This window comes from Tetrao urogallus (assembly GCF_951394365.1).
Source record: "Tetrao urogallus genome assembly, chromosome: 8".
Lineage (NCBI taxonomy): Eukaryota > Metazoa > Chordata > Aves > Galliformes > Phasianidae > Tetrao > Tetrao urogallus.
In genome coordinates this window covers 35,877,336-35,898,289 of record NC_136821.1, presented here as the reverse complement: position 1 = coordinate 35,898,289, position 20,954 = coordinate 35,877,336, and the positions used below count along the sequence as shown (strand labels likewise).

Below are 20,954 nucleotides of genomic sequence, written 5' to 3'. Positions count from 1 at the left end.
GAGCAGCACTGATACCTGTATTTATCTGCAGCCCAGGGCCAATGCTTTCAGCACACCATGGTGCTAAGCTTTTAAAAGCTTTCTTTATTGAAGTTTAGAGCACGATTAATGAAAAACACTGCTACCTTTCCTGTGAAAGCTTTCCTGCGAAACCTTGCAGTTATTTTCTTGGAAGAAAATGTTGAATGTGTGATTTCATTTCAATCTACTGTTGATCTGCCTGTGTTCCCACTTGTGAATCTTCCCAGGGGTGGATGCAGGAGTGGATGAGTTCCAGTTGTTGCATGACAGGTGGTGGTGGACAGGCATCTCCCTGTGACTCTTTCATTGAGTGGTGCCATCAGCAGTGCCCAGCACTGGCCATGTCCTTCAGGCTGTTCCACAATGGCTTTTCCAGAGACAACAGTAATTGTTCTGGCTCAGTGTGGGGCTGAGTGGGCAGAAGGACAAATACCATGAAGCACCTTTGTGCTTCTCTTGTGCAAGCTTTTGGTAGTACCACTTTTTCCATTAGCCGTGAGTATTTACATTGAGGTGACACAAAATCGAATGGCTTCTTGTTATGCCTGCAGTGATTTTGTCATGATGCAATTGTGTACAGCACCAGGGATTTCAGAAACAACATGTTTCTTAAGCATAAATCGAGGCAGATGGTAAAACAAAGTGACCTACCAAATACAGCAGGCTTGTTCTCCAGAAATATGCAGTACAGACAAATGTAATGTCACCTAAAGCTTCAGAGATGACATTTCTGACAAAATGTTGATTGTACAAGGAAGTCAAAGTTTGGGTAAGGCCAAGGATGAGTTTTGCTACCTGTAAGTCCACACTGCTGATCAGATATTATTTCCAGCCTGCAACTGCAGTCAGATTTATCTCGTTCCATTTTTATCTGTAAACAAAGTTGTTACAGCAGACCTTCTGTATCAGTTTGAAGGCCTAAGTGTCTTGTGGGAAACAGCTCTGGTTTTTCCTATTTATATGCTTTCTCCCTGGAAATAGGGCTCAACTTCCTTGCTAAATAATGTACTATCAGCAAATAGTGCTTCTTTACAGTTACTTCATATACACATCCTTAGAAATTAGAGAATCACAGAGTGATTTGGGTTGGAAGAGACCCTTGAAGGCTATCTAGTCAGACAGATGCTGCGGTGGCAGGGACGTCATCCATTGGATCAGATTAGTTCGAGCAGCTTTCTGTACCTACCAGCCTGGTTCTTGCCAAACCGATTCCGTTCTGTTTAGTTTTTGCCTCCTCTTGCAGAGCAGCACCCATTTCTCTGGTCATTCAATAACCCAGTTTCACAGTGCCCACTGGGGATGGACTGTTCTGCTGAAACAGGGCACGGGTGGCAGGACCCCCTCTGCCACTGAAGGCTGGAGAACTACCAGCTCCTGCTGCTCCAGCCCTCCCTTGTTTTCAGGTATCGCTTCTGGATTCCCAGGTACCTTATGCATGAGCAGTGAAGGCTTTAGCAGATCTCCTTGGCTTTTTGCAAGGCTTCAGATCAGCGCAGTGGGGACGGTGCTCTCGCACGATACCTGCCAAAGCAGGTCTCCGCAGTGAAAGCCTGCTACCTTGAGTGAAGCAAGCTTGAGGCAAATCAGCTGTGAAGTGGAAACATGCAAATTAAAGCACGCTAAATCATGGGAGGATTTAGACTTTCAGTGATTTAAGACTGCTTTACTTCAGCATGGAAACATTTACATTAAATTTACTGTGCATTAGGTTCTACTTGTTTTCTTTGTCGTTCAGATGGGTGATCTGACCCATAGGCAAACACAGAAATCTCCCTCTTTCTAGAAGTTTCTTCATACACAAACTCGTAACAATGGTGTTTTGGAAATGCTGAGAACTAATCTGTAATCTTAAGGCTCAGAGTTCAGGGCAGCACTGTGTGCTGGGGGAAGGAGCAGCCTCTAGGAAGAGACTGGAGCACTCCTGTGCAGCGAGAGCTTATGTTTGGTTAAATTATGGAATTGCATGCTTGTTTTTTCCCCACTGTGGTGGTACAGAGGATGATCAGAGGATAGTTAATAAACTTTCTGCGTAACTCTTTTCTTCCCTCTCTGGTAACGGTTGTTTCTGAAGCTCCATTCCAGCTCCTTTGGGAGCTGGGAGAGCAGAGCAGAGCAAAGCAAAGGGGCTTTTGCAGCCTTGGCATGCTGCAGGGTGTAAGAGCTTCGTGTGGCCTTCAGGCAACGGCTTCTGGCATGGCAGGAGATGCGTGGTCTGGGATTCATCTTGCAGCTCTGAATTTACTCTAGGAGTCCATCACATAGAAAGCATTGGACTATCTTGCCTGGCTTTGCACTATATTTAAAACTAAATGCCATCCAGAAACATTTAGGTCAGTTCCTTATGTTTTGCAAAGGATTTCCATCTGGTAAGACAGAGCTGTGAAGTGAAGGGGGCAGATCTACCACTCCTCTCAGTAGTTACTATGCGTCTCCATCTTGATAATTACTTTGACCTCAGCTAAACTTGCTTCTTCCAGCTGAAAGGCCCTCCGCTGCAGCTCAAGAGCCCTCTTGCTTGCACGTTATAACCTGATAGCTTTGCAGTTTCCATGGATTTACCCACCTCACATCCATCACAGTGGTGTATTCTCCACTGCCTTCTGGCCGTTGTGGTCGTCTTCTCTGTGGCTGCTCGAGTTCAACACGCATTTTAAAAACTAGTTACTGGAACTGTGAATTTTTATCAGCAGTATTTATAATTAAAATTCTCTTTACGCTATGTCTATTTTTAGGATTTGTGAGCAAGAATTGCTTTTCTGAGGTTGATGCTCTAAAGAGAGCTAAGCAGCTCATTTTCATACATGCAGTGTGTTCAGTGGTGAGTTGCCCCAGAGCTAAGCATGATCTGATGCCACTTGCTGGACTGCCATTTGTGCCTCTTCAGCAGCTTTGTCCTTCTTTGTTTTTTCAGATTTGTATTGCTCAGAAGAAAAATAAAAAGCATTAAAAAAGATTTAATGCAAATGGCTTTTGGACATTTCCTAAAAAACAGAGTTTCAGACGAGAGGAATGAGGCTGCAAATGATGCTTACCTAAAGTGACCTAAAAATAAGCTAGTATTTGTAGAGAACATAATCAACAGAGATGAATTGTGTATCGGTATCAAGCAGGAATTTTATCAGAAGAAGCTGCGGTTTGGGAGTGATCATCTGCCTGGTTAGCTCTGGCAGCCACCTTTGAAACAAATTTTTGTATAGAAATGTTGAAGCGTTTAGAAGAACTGAACGTTCCATTTTTGTCACACGTTTCAGGTATTGAAATGTGCTGTAAAAATAGATTCTGGGTCTGCAGACAGACTCTGATAAGCTCGTACCCAGCCTTTGCTTTTCTGCTGCTCTTGTTTCCCCCTGGAGAGAGCAGGGATGGTGATCCTGTTCTAAACCTTCAGAGCAAGGAGATGTGATGGGAAGCATCCTCCTCCTCCCTGTGCCGGCCTCCCTCTCCTGCTGAGAAGCTCCCCAGGGTTGTTACTGGCTCCTGCCCTGTGTTCCAGTTTATTTTGTATATATTTCCAGTTGTTTTATTTTGGGTAAGGATACATATTTATCTCCAGACTTACAGATAGAGTCTCTCACCTTTGTTTCTCACGACATCTTGTTTCTTCTTGTGGAAGAAACTCTTACTATTTCCTGAGTTAGAATGTCGGAAAAGTTTCTTATAGTGGTGTCAAAGCAAAGTTGAAGCTTTCGCTTCTGCGCCCAGCTGCTGCCCAGCTTCCTACTCTTCCATGCATGCCACCAAGGTTTTGGAGACTGATGGGTGCCATGGAGAAGATGGTGAAAACACAATGAAGGAATACGAGAAGAGGGACCTCATTTAGATGTCTGTCCTCTTCCATCCACCCTTTAATAAGTGTGTTTTGTTTCGCTGATGGTACGCATCACAGTAGAGTACTGCCCTCCACTGCAGAGCCTGGTGGGAGTGCTGGTCATTGCTCCAGCATTCAGTTGTAGTTAAGCAGTCATCCAACAGAAGGAAAATATAGGAAGGGGACAGAGCTTTTTTTTTTTTTTTTTTAGGGCAAGCTATTTTTGTGAGCCCTACAATAAGTGTGTACTTTTTTCTTGCTTTTACACATTAGTCAGCAGGTAAACTGTAGCTGAATGGCAGGAGAAATGGTGAGGGGTAGGCAGGACACATTTTGTGTTCCACCTTCCACTGATGTTGGGAAAACTAGGAAATGGGCATTGTGAGTGCTTGACCTACTATTCATATATGCAGTGCTTTGCTAAATTCAAATATTGTTCTCAATGGCTCGGACTCTTTAATTGCAACAGGTTGCTTAAAGACTTGCATGCACGGGGTGGATGGGCAGTGACAGCAGTCATTTTTCTGTCATCAGATGCTGCTGGCAACCACCCAGCTTCTACGTTTTAATAAGATACAACTTTAATTCTAGAAACTGGAAGGAACAGAATTCAAAATTTGGTGGAATTATAACTGAATCTGAATCTGAACTGTTGCATTGTTGTGGTTGTGTTTTGTTGAAGCTCTCGTGTTAAAATTCATCCCTGTGTCACTCTGGCTCTCGACATGGGAAGAAGTGCCTATGTAATACATTAAAGAAAATAATGTTCTTGTCTTCCCAGGCTGGGGATGTTTTCAGCAGGATGACTGCTGAATTGTTGTTCCATCTTTAAAAGGCCATGCTGATGTCAGTGGCTTGAAGGCTGTACATAAATGCCAAGAAAAAGCTTGCTTTGAGTGAGAATCGTTGCTGTGACGCTGGGAAACTCGTCATGCATGGAGTGCTACCAGGATGGGGGGTGCAAGAGAAATCTGCCATCCGCTCTTAGGGCTTTGGATCCAGTTAACTGAAAGGCTGATTGTTTCTCTTAGTCCATGCTGGTTCAGATGGGTTTCCTTAACAAAAGGGTTTTGTAATTACTCTGTCCTTTATCAGCCTGCTGTGTTTAAATACGCTCACTTTTATCTGGTGCTTTTCTTTTCTTTTTAAAAAGAAAAATTTCTTTTTACAGAAATCTGAAGTGAGAGTTTTATTAAGTGTTTGTGTTGAAGAGCTGAAAGACAACATTTGCTCATTCTGGGGAAACGAGGAAGGGCTTCGGCGTAATTTCTCCATTATGTCCTGGAATCTGACTGTTCTGTGTTTGTCTGAATTCTTCTAGAAAGCTGTTTGGTTTTTACCTTCTCTTAAAATAGCATATATATATCTCTTTAATTTTATTCGTTCTGAGTGGATTAGAAGTACCATCCTGGGTCCTTACACAGCTTATGCACCTGTGTGTTAGAATTGCTTGAGAACAAAAGCCCCCAGAGGGCAATACAGAAAGCTGTGGCTATTTGCCTGCTTGAACATATGCTGGTTGTGTGGGATCGGGATCTTGGTTTCTAATAAACTGTTGAAAACACTGCAGCCTTTCAGCAATCCATGAAATTCTGTGAGAGCTGCTGAACTCTTTCCTCTTACAGCTTGTGATTTAGCTGCTATTTTTGCTGCTTTTCCATGACTGAAGAGATTGCATTGCATGTTTCAGTGCCTGCTGTAAAGCTGGGAGTCTCTATCACTTGAGTGGTGATATAAATTAGCTACCTAGCCTATTAATAATAACCAGGCCTGAAACAGTCAGAATATATCTTTTTGGCACACTACAGCACACGCATGTAATGGGGAGGGAAATTCCTTAGAATTCCATTTTACATTTTCTTTTGATCATGGGGAGTTGCATACTCTTGCTTACGTTCTGGATAAATCAGTACATTAGATCTTGAGCTGTTAGCTAAAGCCTTGGCTCTCACAGAGCAACCATGCTGATCTCAGAGGCTGTGCAGTTCCCTTGGTGGCAACCAGCCCTGTGCTCTGCACTGTTGGTGCTGCTGCTTTTCCCCTTTTGGCAATGGTGAGTCTCTTGCCTGGTGAATTGGTGGATGCAGCAGGCACAGGAAGGCGGGCTGGCTGTGTGTGCTCCGTGAGGTTTTGGCAGAGGACCAGCATTTCTCCAGCAACAGATAGGTGTCTTTGATCTCCCAGCTTCTCTCCATCTCTTTGGGAAGCTGACAGCATTTCCTCCGAGCAAGAGCTGCTTTTATCGCACAACTCGTTCAAATGGCCTGGCTGTTCACCAGCTGGCACCATCCCAAGTTGCAGGCAAGCCATTTCAGTTCTCATTGCATCTACTGGAGACCTGATAGCAGCATTTCAGTGTCTAAAGGGGACAGACTTTTGCAGGGCCTGTGATGAGAGGACAAGGGGAAATGGTCTCATACTACAGCACTGGAGGTTTAGATGGGATATAAGGAAGAAGGTTTTTACAGTGCAGGTGGTGAGGCACTGGCACAGGTTGCCCCAAGAGCTGGTGGATGCCCTGTCCATGGAGACGCCCGGGGTCAGGCTGGAGGGGGCTCTGAGCACCTGTGGAGCTGTAGGTGTCCCTGCTCACTGCAGGGGAGCTGGATCAGATGGCCTGTAAGGATCCCTTCCGACTGAGAAGATGCTATGATTCTGTGATCTTGCTCCAGCATCCCCTTCCTCTGTCTGCAAAGCAGGGGTTACAGTGGGAGAACCTTGAAACATCAGAGCGAGGAGGAGATGCAGCATGTGCCGTCCTCCTAGAAGTCCTCTCTGACTCCTGGCACTCCTGAGATGCCCTGTAGCTGCTTCACCTGCTCTGTTCTTAATGATGTAGGGTCGCTGCTTTGCTGGCTCATCAGGTTGTCCAGACATCTGTGTAGCCTCAGTTCTGCTGCGTGCCATAGAATGGCTTGGATTGGAAAGGACCTTCAAGATCATTCAGTTCCGACCCCGCTGCTGTGAGCAGGGTTGCCACCCACTAGATCAGGTTGCCCAGGTTCCTCAAGCCCTGCTGTGCGTACCTGGTTGGGTGGTGTTTTTGATGTATTATCTCAAGATGAGACTTGATTCCTTTTCCTCTCCCATCTCCCCTGCCCTCCTTTCTAAAGTACTGTTTTCTCTTCAAGAAAGGTCAGGGTAAGATTAGAAAAAGCATTGGAAAAATCTTGTGGGTTTGTTACCTCCCTTTTCTGTCGGGTATCTGGTAAAGTGAGTCTCTGAATCCAACAGCCAGACAGATGGGTCAAAGAGGTTCATTTGTGGAATAATGCTTGAAATGAGGATGCAGGCAAAATTATGTTCCGAGGTATGTCCTTGAAGAAGGGCGGTATGATTTTATTTATTTTTTTTCTTTTTAATGTCTTCTAAATTATTATTTATTTATTTAGGCACTTTCCCCATGGAGACTCAGGTGGCACGAGGGAACTGTGTGAGGAAGGACTCGCCCCGGTTGTATGACGTTTAAAGTGAGATACCTTCCAGGCTTACTCTTTCGATCCCATTTTTAAAAAATTTCAGTAAAAGAACTGACATCATCTTCATTTGTTAAAGGTGTTGATTGGAACAGTGAGAAAAGGAGGCAGCAGTGCAGGAAATGTCTCCCTCTGGAGCATTCTGTCCTGCCCATGCTCATCTCTTGATCAAGGGTTGATGCTTGGCCTTCCTGCAGGTGCTATAATGTGAAATCCTCAGAGTCTCGTTAAGGATTTATTTCCTGTTGTGTGCGTTCTGCAGTGCTGTTTCATTTGCGAAGTGCTTGGCTTTCCTGCTGCAGAAGGACATAGCTCAGAAGGTACTCAGCTGATCTGGGTGCTTCAAGTCCCCAAGTTTTTCGTGGTCCTTCAGATGGGACCCTTAGAAATGCATCCTGCCTGTAGGATCCTGGTGTGTAGCTGGGAGAGTGCATTTTTCCCAACTGTGATGTGCTGTTCTGAGGTTACAAAACACTGCAGAGTGTGCGTTATATCCGTGTCTGTTGTTGACGTAGTTTAGTGACTTCTTTTTCTTCTTTTACTAAAGAGATACTTTCTAATGTTTAAAGCCTAAGATGGAGAGAGTGGGATATGTGGTCGGGTCTTACAGTGTTACTTTCCTTACATTCATGAATAAAACATGCATGCTTATCTTTCACAGGTTGCTAATACATGTTAACGAACAATCTGCAAGAAAAGGTATTAGGATAAAAACAAGTTGATTCTAGAAATCCAGAATCCCTGTATCCTGATCATGACTTCAGGTCTTGGTAGTAATGAGAAGAAACTTTCTTTGCCATGAATGAATGAGTGACATTTAAAACTCCATCTGTTGCCTACGGTGTGGTGCCTCACGATGTGTTTCAGTGGCTGATGGGATGATTAATTTCGGTTCCCATTCATGCAGCATGACATGTTCTCATAGTGGGGAATGACTCCAGCCCTTGCTGAACTGCAGCATGTGTGGTGCTCGCAGGAAATCTCACTGCTGTTTGCTCATGGCTTGTGTGCTGAGGAAGGATCCAGGCTGCTTTCGCATTCACCCACACAGTTCTGCAAAAATAACGGTGTGTGCTGAGCTGATTGCTTCTGGCGGATGGCTCCATCTCCTGATTGGACTAGGGGAACGTTGTTTTAGTTTTATGTAGAGGTTAAAACCTTCTTCCTTTAAAACTCTTGTTTCTGAACAGGCCCGGCCCTGCCAGCCAGGTGAGGAAAGGAATCGTGTTGCTCTGCCCTGCCTGGTGTGACCTCGAGCACTCGGGGCAGGTTGGCTGCCACAGTATGAGAAGGTCCAAAGGAGGGCTGCAAAGATGGGGAAGGGTCTGAGGGCAGGGTGCGTGAGGAGCGGCTGAGGTCCCTTGGTTTGTTCAGTGTGGAGCAGAGGAGGCTGAGGGGAGGAGGAATCATGGCGGCCTGCAGCTCCCTCGGATGCTTGCAGTGTGCCATGGCCGAGCTCAGGGATCAGGCTGAGATTGAGCCTAGAGAGTGGCCCAAACACATTTGGTGATGCGTGGCCTTTTTTTTCACTGTTCTCTTCTGGAGAAATACTGCTTATCCTTGAGGCATTCTGTAGTAATCGGCGTGCTGTCGGCTCAGAGCAGCTCTGTCTTCCAGGCGTTCTAACAGCGCTGCGCAGTGCTCTCAGCCGTTTCCTTACGGTGCACACAGCACCATGCATGCTGCTTTCATCCTGGCACTGCAGGCAGATACTGCAGCAGCTTGTTGCTATTAATAGCCCTGATCTCACTGTCTCTCCGTGTTTCGGCAAGTTGTGACATTTTGGGAAGCCGAGCTGTGCAAGCAGAGCTGTGTCCCCATCGCAGGGTGACGGTCACAGCCGCCTGCCTGGGGCCGCTGCCCTGAGCCTGGTGGCGTGCCTTCTTCCCCTGCAAATTGAACGACGTGGTTTTGGAACCTGCATGCAAGCAGCCGAAAATCAAGCTTGGGTTGAGGTCTGTGCACGCACGTCCCCGGCCATCAGGCTGCACAGCACAGACTCTCGCTTTTGCAGGTTTTTGTTGGCTGTTGCTGAGTGGCTGCTGCTCTGCTATTGGCAAAATCCGGCCAGAGGGCAACACTGGCACACCAGTAATTAGAAAGCAAACTCATTAGTTGGAAATAAAGCACGGGGGAGAAGCTGAGTCAGTGGTGTCTGGAAAGTGCTTGCCAGGGATGTCCAGTCACAGCCCCACGGAGCTGTGGGTTTCTATGGGAGCCCAATTGCTTGCCCAGCAGGGTTTGGTGTGCCTCGGTTGCTAAGCTCATGCTGTCACGGGCATGTGGTGGTACGTCTGTGATTCCCTTCCTCTTTGTCACTTTCTGTCCTCTTGCAGCTCCAGCAGTGGATCTGGGGACTTCTGAGCTGGAGGGAGGGGGGTCTCGGGGAGCACGTTCCGTGAACTTTCTATTTGAAGCTGATGCTGGTTTGAAATAGAGGGGAGGCAGCTTTCTGTGCTGCTTAAATTGAAATGAAAAGAGTCCTTCTGGCGACAGCTTTTGGTTTCTAAAGTAGTTTTGAAAATGTTCTTAAAGTTCAGCTTCAGTAAAGGTTACACTGAAACAAGGTTTGAATTTAAATGTTTCAGATATCCCGTGTCCTTCTCATACTGAAATTTTCTTTTATCGTACATCTCAGCGTGCTTTCAGGACTGAATCCTTCTGTTTTGTCAGTCCTTTAAGGACTTCCAAGAAAATGCCGTTTCGGAGAAGAGGGAGAAAATACAGTTATTACTGCAGTTCTTATTTAAATAATGCATGCACATATCTAAATAGCATCTCCCTCTTCTAATCCCTTCCAAACTGCCCGATGCTTGCAGAGAGGTGATTTTTCTGTTGCAGACAAGCCCAACGTATGACTCTCTGATAATGTATTTATATGCAGCCTTGATGTGAAATGATTTTAATGCCAGACATTTTCTGTAGGAAATGGACCCTTGCTTTGCAAACTGAGCTGATCGGTCTGTTACAGCAAATACATTTAACTGATAGATTCCGTCCTCTGTTGATCTGATAGATGGTGTGGGCAGAGCTGGGAGATGCCAAATTTACAGTCCCAGCCACGAGGCCGCTCTGTGCCTGCAATCGATGAGGGCTGGAATGCTTTAGGTCTTAATTAACGTGCGGCACACAGGCGGCCTTTGATGTATAGCCATGTTTTATTTATGCGGGGAGGGAAAAGCATCAGAGTGTTTCCAACTTGGTGTAAAAATAATGGTAACTGGACTGTGGAAAAAATCTTTGCACGCCTAGGTTAAATAATAATAACACTGATAATTCCTCCTGTTTTTTGCGTTGTGTTCTTACAGTGAAGGAAGAGGCAGGGTAACATGAGATAGTTTATTATTCATAATTGAGATCTTGTCTTGTAATTCATGGGTTTGGCATTTCTCATTAAAACTCTGAATATAGTCTTTGTGCTTTTGCTAACGTCATGAATCTGATTGTATTAATATGTTCTCAAGGCAGAACCTATAAAAGCAATTTTCTAGTCTACCATAAAAAATTCAAAAGAATACAGGCTTTTTTTGTTTTGATGATGCGTTCATTAACTAGAGAAGGTTTTATTGTTTTCGGGAGGGCCCCGCAGGTCAGAAGCGCTCGCAGCTTCTGTTGGGAACTCATGGTGTTTCCAAGAGTTTCTTGAGACCGAAATAGCAAGAGGCCGGGATGACGCAGCTCTGCGGGGCGATGAATGGGAGCTGTGGCCACGGCGCCCCAGCTGTGCGCAGTGCCAGGCGCTGGGGAGGCTTGCGTGCTGCTGTCCCCAGCTCCGAGAAGCGGAGCGTTTGTTGGGTCTTCCCGGGAGATCGGCTGCCTTTCTCTGCGGGTCCGGGCCCTTGTTGTGGAGCAGAGCGGGGCAATTTGTCACTGGCACAGTTTGAGCTCCCAGCTCCCGTGCTCTTAGGTAGTGAGTGCCTGGTTTGCTGTCCTGGTCGGTGGGTTTGATCCTCCCGCATTAAATTCTTGGAGCTCTCCTCCAGCGCTGGGACTATGGAGTTACACCAGACCGTACTCTGGTGTGTCCAGGAGCTCTGGAAAAAGACAGTGTGTGCCTTTGGACAGGGAAGAAGGCAGGCTGGGAGAAGCTGTGGGTTCATGTGTTTGTTACATCAGGGTTTGCTTTCTGATCACTTGGGGTTTGATTGGGCTGCATTAAAAAAGGGGTGACCAGCAGGGATAGGAAGGTGATCGTCCCCCTCTACTCAGCTCTTGTGAGGCCCCATCTCCAGGCCTGGGGCCACCAGCACAGGTAGGACTTGGAGCGGGTCCAGAGGAGAGCACTGGGATGGTCAGAGGGCTGGAGCGGCTCTCCTGTGGAGAAGGGTTGAGGGAACTGGGCTTGTTTAGCTTGGAGAAGAGAAGGCTGCAGGGAGACCTCATTGTGGCCTTCCAGTATTTGAAAGGAGCGAATAAACAGGAGGGGGAATGGCTGTTTGTGAGGGTGGGTGGTGACAGGACAAGGGGGAACGGTTTTAAACTGAGATAGGGGAAGTTCAGGTTGGATATTAGGAGGAAGTTTTTCACCCAGAGGGTGGTGAGGCAGTGGAACAGGTTGCCCAAGGAGGCTGTGGATGCCTCATCCCTGCAGGCATTCAAGGCCAGGCTGGATGTGGCTCTGGGCAGCCTGGGCTGCTGGTTGGTGACCTGCACACAGCAGGGGGTTGGAACTGGATGAGCACTGTGCTCCTGTGCAGCCCAGGCCATTCTGTGATCCTATGATTTGGTGGGCTGAAGTAGAGTAAAGCCCTGCTGATGAGTTGTTTAATTCGGTTCCATCTTCTTTTAGAGATGAGTCTGAACCTTGCTGTGAAGCTGCTACGCTTGCAGAAAATGGGGCTGAAGCATGAAGTCCCCAATATTTGCTGCCAAACGAAGTTGCTGCTGTTCCAAGAGCAGCCACTCAGCATCTGTCACAACATTCGGTCCTCACGTTAGTAATACTCAGAGTGTGAGAGCCATAATGCTTAGATGCAGAGGATTCGGTTGGGTTTTTGAGATCCACACCAGGCACTGCCCCACACTCTGTGCTGCCAGCCTGCCCTGCAGGTGAGAGCCCTGGAGAGAGGGATGCAGGAGGAAAACACAGGGAAAGAACTCATGGGCTGAATAACGGCAGCACTTCCAGCAACGTGACCTTTTACAGAAAATGTTTCCACCCAAGAGCAGCCTCCTCCTCCCTGCATGAGCTGAGCTCCTTTCCCTGGGCAAAGTGCAGGTAGGTGCCTGCGGGTCTCATTGCGGGCACCTCGTGCTCCTCCCAGCCCAAATCTGGCTGCGTGCTGTGGTGTTGCATGGCAAAGGTGCTGACAGCAAAAGCAAGCATCCTTGTTTGTGTTGGGCGCTGTGTAGCTGGGTCCAGGTGCCCCAGAGAGTGCAGTGGATGGAAGGATGTGGGCTGCTCGCTCTGTGTGCTTGTCTCACATCCCTGGGAAGGTGGCTGGAGTACTACCTGGTCATGCTTAAAATGAAATAAGAGCTTAATTTGTAGGGAAATTTGCTGTCCTTTGCCCTTCTCTTGGTTGTGTTTCAGCATTGTCTCCCTCAGAGTCTGAGTTAGAGGCACGTTGGGGCACTTCCCCGTGCCCAAACATTTACACCTGTCTGGTTGTTGCAGCAGCGAACTCTAGACTGTCACAGGAGCCCTTCATTACCCATTTGCTTTTGTTCAAGCTCCTTTCAGAAAAATATTATGAAGGATACAGTGTGTAGTGATTTTTCTGGGTAATTTTTATTGAGAGCTTCATGTTCCTGACCGTAAGAGTGTATGAATTGATCAGCTGTAAGACAAGATGGATCTTTACTGTGAAGTCCCAGAGTAATATTTATCCATCTAATCTCAAGTGATGCTAGAAGAGTGCAACAGGGACGTGTGCTTGAATACACAGGCTTGGAGTGATAACAAGTAGGGTCACGTGCAGTTCACTGAAGTTTTTGCTCTGAGAAAATGCACGTATTCATAGGAGACGGTGGCTGGAGAAAAACTGCTTGAGCTCCGTCTCCCATAGTGCTTTTTTACCGCTCATCTCTCCCGTGTGTTCTCCATCTGCAGTTGACGTGAGCACAGCACTGCCCTTGCAAGTTGCCCCAACCTCAGTCCCGATGGATCTGCGCCTGGACCACCAGTTCCCCATGCCCGTGACAGAGCCGACGCTCCGTGAGCAGCAGCTGCAGCAGGAGCTCCTGGCGCTGAAGCAGAAGCAGCAGATCCAGAGGCAGATCCTCATTGCCGAGTTCCAGCGGCAGCACGAGCAGCTCTCCAGGCAGCACGAGGCCCAGCTGCACGAGCACATCAAGGTAAGCGGCAGGCGGCCCTGCTGCGGGGGGCTGCTGGTTGGGGATGGAGATGACATTCTGGGCTCGGCACGCCACAAGGCTTTCCCAGTTCAGCTCTCAGGCCGGGCGCTTTACCTGGCTCCGTCATGCAGGACAAAAAGGAAATCTTTTTACACACTGGGTAAGTAGGAAGTGCAGTTCAGAAGATGGCTGTTGCATAGTGAAAATGTTAGACATTATATAAATATTTCACAGTGATAGACTATTGCTATGGTAACATAAGCTTTCAGAATTGCTAATAGGCTCCCTTTTCAAAGGGGGATTAGCATGGCACATGGTAAATAGTGTTAATGTAATATTAAAAAGCAACCTCAATTCAACCTTATATAACTTTCATTTTAATATAAAGTATATGTCAGAGCGGGGAAGATAGGATTAAAAGTTAATGTTGTATTATTTACAGACTTTTCAAGCACAGTTATTAGCCTGCCTTTGCGAGAATAGAGGCTGTTTGAAAGTAGATTGACTAACAGCAAATGCCTTTGTCCTTAGTGGGTCCTGCCTGCAGTCTGCTGTCTTTGGGACAGAGGTGTGGGGAGGTGCGTGTGTATATGCACTGATGTACATGCATATGTTTGTATGCACAGATGTGTGTGGGTGCGTGTGTAATTGTTGTGTACATGTATGCCTATATGTAAGCTGATTTGGGTAAAAGTCTGCATTAGAAGAAAATCAAGATCAAGTTTTAAGAAGCCAGTTCTCATGGTATATCTAGACCATGAAGTACTGAAGGTCTTCCTCTAGTCTGTAGGGCTGGTTGGATAAAAACTTAAAATAGAAATGAAGCAATCCTGTACAATAAAAGATGATGACCTGTGAGGCTATCTCCTGTAGTAAGTGTGTCATCTTGCCCAGAATTTCTTTTAAAATGAAATGGCATGTTATAATAAAATAAATCAATCCCACAGTATCTCACAAAGAAAACAAACCCCAGACCAACCAGTGAGCAATTAGGAATGTAGGTTTTTTGTGAGAGCAAACTTCTTGTGTTTGTGTTCGTCAGTCAGCATTTGGATGCTAGATTCACCAGTTTTTTGGTTACTGAGTTTCAGAGGCTGACAACTGCACTTGGTGCAGTGGCTGTAAGTGCTGGGAATTCGTTAGTTTGTCTGGAGAAATTAAACTTACAACCACATATTTGAACTCTGAACTCAGATCTGTTCAGCTGCTTTATGGCTCATGAAAAACAACATGGGAGGGGAGAGAATGTTAAAGGAAAGAAATAAAAATCTGAGCATAAGGGTTTGAAATGTGAAATATGGTATAGAAGCGGCTCTGAATGAAGATGGAGAGGTTTTTTATGGAGAAATTCATGTGCTTTTAGAAAATCATGCATACATGCTGCTCTGCTCTAAGCATGCAAGGGGAGGACTGACTCTACATTGAGTCAAGAGAGCTTCCCACTGCTTTTATCCTCCTCTTTGCTGTTGATGCTGCTGACTTGGGGTGCACAGCACTCCTAAGGTCATTGGGACCTAAATGGTGGTGCACGTGAAGATGATGGGTCTAAAGCATTGTTGCAGAGCGGTTCTGATCCATTGTGTTCTTAACAGAAACACAAGACGGGGATGCAGTTCCTGATCTTTTCTGTTCACTCCAACGCTGAGTCTTTAGATTAACTGTGAGAAGGAAACAGCAAATCCCTGACACTCAGAATTAGATGATTGGTTTATGTTGTCACTGATGAGATTAAGAATTTCATTAGTCTCTTGTCTCCAAAGCAAACGGTTCAGTATGCAGGAATAATTCAGACTGAGTGATGTAGTTATGAGTTTCTTCAACTGAAAATATTGTTTTGTAGCCTGAGTAGTTTACAGCACTGCAGTGAAGGTGTCTATCACTCTCATTAATAAATTTATATTCCCAATTTCCTCTTCAGGCAGACGTGTAGCCTGCCTGAAGGCTGCAGGAGAGCCTGAGCTTGCCTGATTTCTGTTAAGATTGCATGTTAACACTGGCAACTAGAGTGGACTTGCAGTGTGCTTACTGCGACGTCACTTTTAGTTCTGAGATGTTTTCAGCTCCCTCCAGATATTGGGGTTTTTCTGGTGCAGAAAGCAACCTTTCAGCAGCTCCTGCAAGGTAATTGCATACCTTGCAAGCTTGCATGCTTTCAAAAAAAAAAAAAATAGTGGCTCCTGCAGATTAACTAGAACTTTCAATGTCAGAACAACCTCAGAATGTACTGAGACAGATCAAAAAATTGAAATACAAACATAAAAGTTCAAACCTTACAGTCGTATCAAACAAAATGGCAGTTCTTTGACTTTCTCTCTGACATCGGTTTCCTTGGAAATGGTCAGGACCTTTGTTATTCATGCTGTTGAATTCTGAAATTGCTTTGTTGCAGACTGTTTCCGCAATGAGAGGAGAGTTCTGCACCTTCCTGTGTTTTGCATATCTCGATGATGCTACTTAGAATTTATTAATTTGGCTTTTCTCATTGCTGCCTAGCATCCAGCATTTTAACCAACAAGTGCAAAGGCAGGGCTTTCTGTGCTTTACCCTGTCTGGTGCCTGTTTCTGAAACGTCATGCCTACACCTACAATGTAGGGACTGTATTTCGGTGTGCTGGGGCTGCCTCTGGGTGCAGTTGCATACGCAGGGCAAATACGGCACCGGGTCTCCCGTTTGGCAAGACGTTTGGATCAAATCCCTTTGCACTCTTCCACTTGTAGATGCTGAACAGTTTTTTCAACAGGGAACACGCCGGCTGGGTGTCTGCTCCAAAGAGTGTCACACACAGGGTGTAGAGGTGAGGATAAGGATGGTTTTGATGCATTTCTTTAGCAGTTCTTATACCCAAAGGAGGTAGAGTTTGTGTTTAGCGTTTTCGAGTTGCAGCAAGCAGCGCTGAGATTTTAAAGCACTTCTTTGTTTAATGTGTTAAACTCTCAGCTAATACAGCTGCAATTGTGGTTTGTGATTGTTTTCTTTCTTTTGAATACCATGTTGTTGGTATGAGCAGAGAAACTTCTGATTCAAGAGAAGGCTAAGGGAGTGGGGTGGTATCTCTCCCTCTCCGTCCGAGCCAAAGCAGTACTATAAGAAACATCTTAAATTCTTTTTAAGTCAATTAAATTTGGCTTGAGAAACGCTGGCATGTTTTTCTGCATTTCTATTCCAGTAGATAACTTAATCTGAAGTTCTGGTATTTTCCAGAACTTGATTTTATTCCAGCAGGCTTTAATCATCTGATCTAGAGCAGGAGCAGGCGGGTGGCCACCGTCCCCTGTCCCCCCATCCGTCCCTGCTGTCACAGGCACTCGTCAGCTGCTCGCATTTGAGTAGAACTGACGTTTGGGAAAAAATGGTCTTCATGTAAAAGGGGGCACATTCTGGAAGATGGTGCAATCTGGAGGAGCAGGCTGAGAGCAAAATGATGTTTGTGGAACGAAAGGCTGTAATGGGACGTAGCTGCAGCTCGACGTGTTGAGGGAGCGGGATCGTCGCGCACAGGGAGGAATGAGAAAAGTCTGACTTGTTTAGGGAAAATTAGCTGAGCCTTCTGAAGACTTCACACCATATGGAAATACAGAAAACTGTCTTTCACAACTACAGTGCAGCTTTGTAAATTGCTGCAACTTGACATCTGAAAGCGGAGCAGGATGGGAGCCGGGGCTGCAGCGGGCTGGCTGGAGGGATGGACAGGAGCTCGGCTCCAGCACAGCCGCTCACCTTTGGTGAAGCAGATTTTCCACGGAGGCGTGCCTCACCAGATGCGCAGCAGGGCTTGTAGCCTTCCAATCTGCCTTCTGAAATAAAAACAAGGATGGAACAAGGAGCCCAGCGCCCAGGCTGTTGCCGGTGAGACTGTGGAAAGGCTCTCTGCAGGTTCCAGCGTGAGCTCGGCCTGACCTTTGATTGTGAAGCCACCGGCAGGGAATATTTTCCTTTCTGAGTCACTGATTCCCAGCCAAGATCAGCTGGAAGTTACCAAAAGCTTTTCCATTTGCCTTCTGGTCAAGGGCTGGAGCTAAACGATCGAAGAGGGGCAGGACGTGTGCTTTGGCGGTGCTGGAGGCATCTGGGGCAGCGTGAGCTCCACAGAGCAGCGAGATGCCTGGTGGGTGATGCAGCTCATCCCTGCCTTTGCGCTGCTCGAGGTTGGAGCAGGGCTCGGAGGAGCTCTGGCTGTTTTATAGCCAGAGCCGGAAAATTTTTCAGGATGCTGACGTACATCAGTGTTAGCACGTGGCAGCAGGCTGCAGCAGTGTGCTGATGGCGATGGCGCGGCTGCAGGCAAGCAGCTAAGGCTCACGGTTCCTTGTGAAACTCAAGTCTTAACCTGGAGGAATGCAGTGGTGTTAATTCTGCCATGCAACTCTTTTTTTTTTTTTTTTCTGGCATCAGGTAACAAACTGTCAGAATGTGTATTAGAGCACAGTGCTGTTTGTGTGTATATAAGGCAGAGAAGTGCATCTATATGGTGCTCAGAGACATCGTGGGTTCGTGCATAAGAAGTGACAGCACTGTGCATAGGAGGGAGCTCTGTAACAGTGTTCACCAAGGAATGATGCTGGAATTGTTGGGGTTTTTTTTTATTAACACAGAAATTTCATACTTTCAGCAGTATGCTTGTGCTGCTGAGTGGCCTCATGCCAATAAATAAAAATATGTGGAATGTTTTCAGACATTGGCTTTATATATAGCAACATTCAGATAAAACACAGGGAGATGGATTTGTTTTTGCTGTTTTCAAATGACGTGTTTTCCATTAGCACGACTTCTGATGGAACTGATGGAGGGGAGATAACATACCGAAGCTGGTAGCATCTGAGTTGGTTATTCAGAGACATGGGGAGGAGCTCTCCAGCCATTCCTTCGTTTTGTTTGAGGGTAGAGGTCTTCCAGGGAATCTGAAAGATTTTCCAATGCTGTAAATAAAATGGAATTTCTTTCCAACGATATCTAGGGTTTGTGTCATGCTGATGTTGAAGTGAAAAGCTGCTCTTTGCTTTCACTTGGTGACAGCTGCCCTTGAATTGGTTGATTTGCTCACAGGACTGCAGTGACCTTAGCTGTTAGTGTGCCTGCTTTTTCAGCCCTTGTGTTGTCCAGTCTCTTCTTGGTGGCCTCTTTGAGATGAGTTGTTTCTTACTTTCCAAACAGGAAAAAGTACTCCTGTTAAAAACCTGCTGACACAGTTGGTATCATCTGCTTTCATCCCACGTCTTTGCTGGCTGCTTCCTTCTCCATGCAGCGGGCTGGGGATGCTGAAGAAACACCTTGAAGCCTTGGCCAGAGGCCTGTCCTGCCCTGCTGCTGCCCCTTCTGTTGTGCTGCTGAGCTGCTTGTTGGATCTGACCTGCCTCCATGTAGCCAGACTCCCTCAGCTCCATTTTGTGACTGTTCTGCAGAGCACCCACTCCTTGCAGTCTGCACTGCTTTCAAGAGAAACTTAAAAAGCCCGGAGATACCAGGTGTCTGCCTCTGTGTTCTGATATGATAGGATTATTCATCTTAGAGAACTGCAGCTGGGTACAGGCAGTGGTAAAAACAGACTGAACATTTTGTGCCTCGTTACGACTTGATTTCATTGCACAGTGTTCTCTTGCTATTTCTAGATGGTTTTCTCTTCTTTGTCAGTGACCTTCTCTTGTTCTTCTGGTACACGTAGCTGACTCTGTGGCCTGAAAGTCTTAAACCTGGATCCTGCAAAACTTAACTTCTGATGGCAGTAGCCCCCGGGAAAGCTTTTGTAAGATCAGAGCGTTTGCTGTCTTTGAAAGCTGGGGGTGACTTTCCTCGTGCTCAAAGGCAAGATCTTTTCCAAGAACAGTGAGGGGCAGATCTGCACGCGGAGGTGTGTGTAATGCTGGGTTCATAGAGAATTCTGAGAAGCATCAGTGGTTTCTGGACCGAGGCTGGATTGCTTGGCCGGGAGAACTGTCTGCAGTAGTCCTTACAGACGGTCTCAGAAGATTAAGTGGTTAAAGGAACATGTTTTCATTTGAATCCTTCTGAGATGGACCCTGTTTGCTGGGTGGAAGGAGCAGAATGGGAAATCACAGATCTCACTGCAGCAGGTGGACTCGGTGGCTTTCATCCTGTGGAGCCCTGTGCCAATGTCTGTGGCACTGGCTGTGGAGCAAGCCATGCCCTCCTTGCGCCATCACCTTTGTTTCAAGGTTCCCAGCTTTCTATCAGAATGTGGAGTCTTTCCGTGGAGTCTTAAATTGGGCTGGCTCTTGGATATTCTGAGAGCCTGACTGATGTAAATGAGAGAAATGCCAGGGTTCACTGGCTCACAAATAACAAGATCTTGCTTACTTGATAGCACTTAGTCATTTTTTTCAGAGGAATCCAAGCTACTTTTGAAGTGGTTAAATGTGTTCTTTTCATAGCATGAATTTGTCTCCTGGCATAATGTGAGTGGGGCACACTGGTATTTCTTTAAAGCTTTAAAGCCTTATGGTTTCTATTCAGTTTAGAATTTCAAAATAAACAGCAGGGAAAAAAAAAAAAAGCACATTTCCAGTTCACACTTAAATTTTCAGCTTCAACTTTATATTATTTTTGAACTCGATAAAATTAGATCGGTATAAGGTTTAAGAGAATACGTTGAGAATCAGGGCAGGAGCAGAGAAACACCCAAGCAAATCCTGTTAAAATATCAGAAATAGTGACCTGTTAATATACACTATCACTGATTAAATTAACGTTCATAAACTGAGAATTCCTGTTACTGTCTCTGGTCTCAGCAAGATTCAGCTGGTGTACATGAGGGTGAAGTTGTGCTTAAAATGTAAATCATACAGTAAATAACCTCACTTGTCTACACACAGTACGAACAATGTTTTAGGCTTAATCTCCATGTTTATGTTTCCTGTTGAACTGGTGATGGTGTGTAAGAACGACAGATGCTTGGTATTTCAGTTGGTGGCATGCTACCTTTAAACACGACTCTTCTGCTCAGCTTGCATGAGCACTGAATGATGTTGGCCACTCTCTTTCAGTCAGTAGTCTTCCTGCAGGCACAGCAGGCATGTGGGCTGTCACTGTCTCCTTTCAGGCACAGGAACAAAAAGTGGTCTGCTTCACCTCATCTCAGGGCGTTAAAACTCTGACAAATGGAGCTGAACCAGAAATCTCAGACACACAAGCGGTGGCTGATGCTTTGTGGCAGCAGTTGGACTGCCAACAGTGAGAATGCCAAAGATGCAGCTGAACATGTCTTGCTGCCCTCCAGTCCCTTTCCGTTCAGGAGTGGAAGGCACTTCCTTGTCTCATTTCACTTTGCACAGGTGCTTTGCACGTGTTGAAGCCTGGCAGAAATGCTCTGGTGAGGTTTCCCTCCCCTCCTCTTGTG

The 20,954-nt window shown here is 46.1% G+C and overlaps 1 protein-coding gene across 1 annotated transcript in view; it reads left to right on the top strand.

The window, feature by feature from the left end:
- The window catches only part of HDAC4 (histone deacetylase 4), a gene marked incomplete at both ends in the record, with an annotated part of 164,142 nt that overhangs the window by 42,829 nt on the left and 100,359 nt on the right, over positions 1-20,954 (top strand). Inside the window, one exon of the mRNA XM_079538744.1 lies at positions 13,358-13,602. Within this exon, the coding sequence (XP_079394870.1) occupies positions 13,358-13,602 (245 nt within the window). The remainder of the gene's footprint in view (positions 1-13,357; positions 13,603-20,954) is intronic.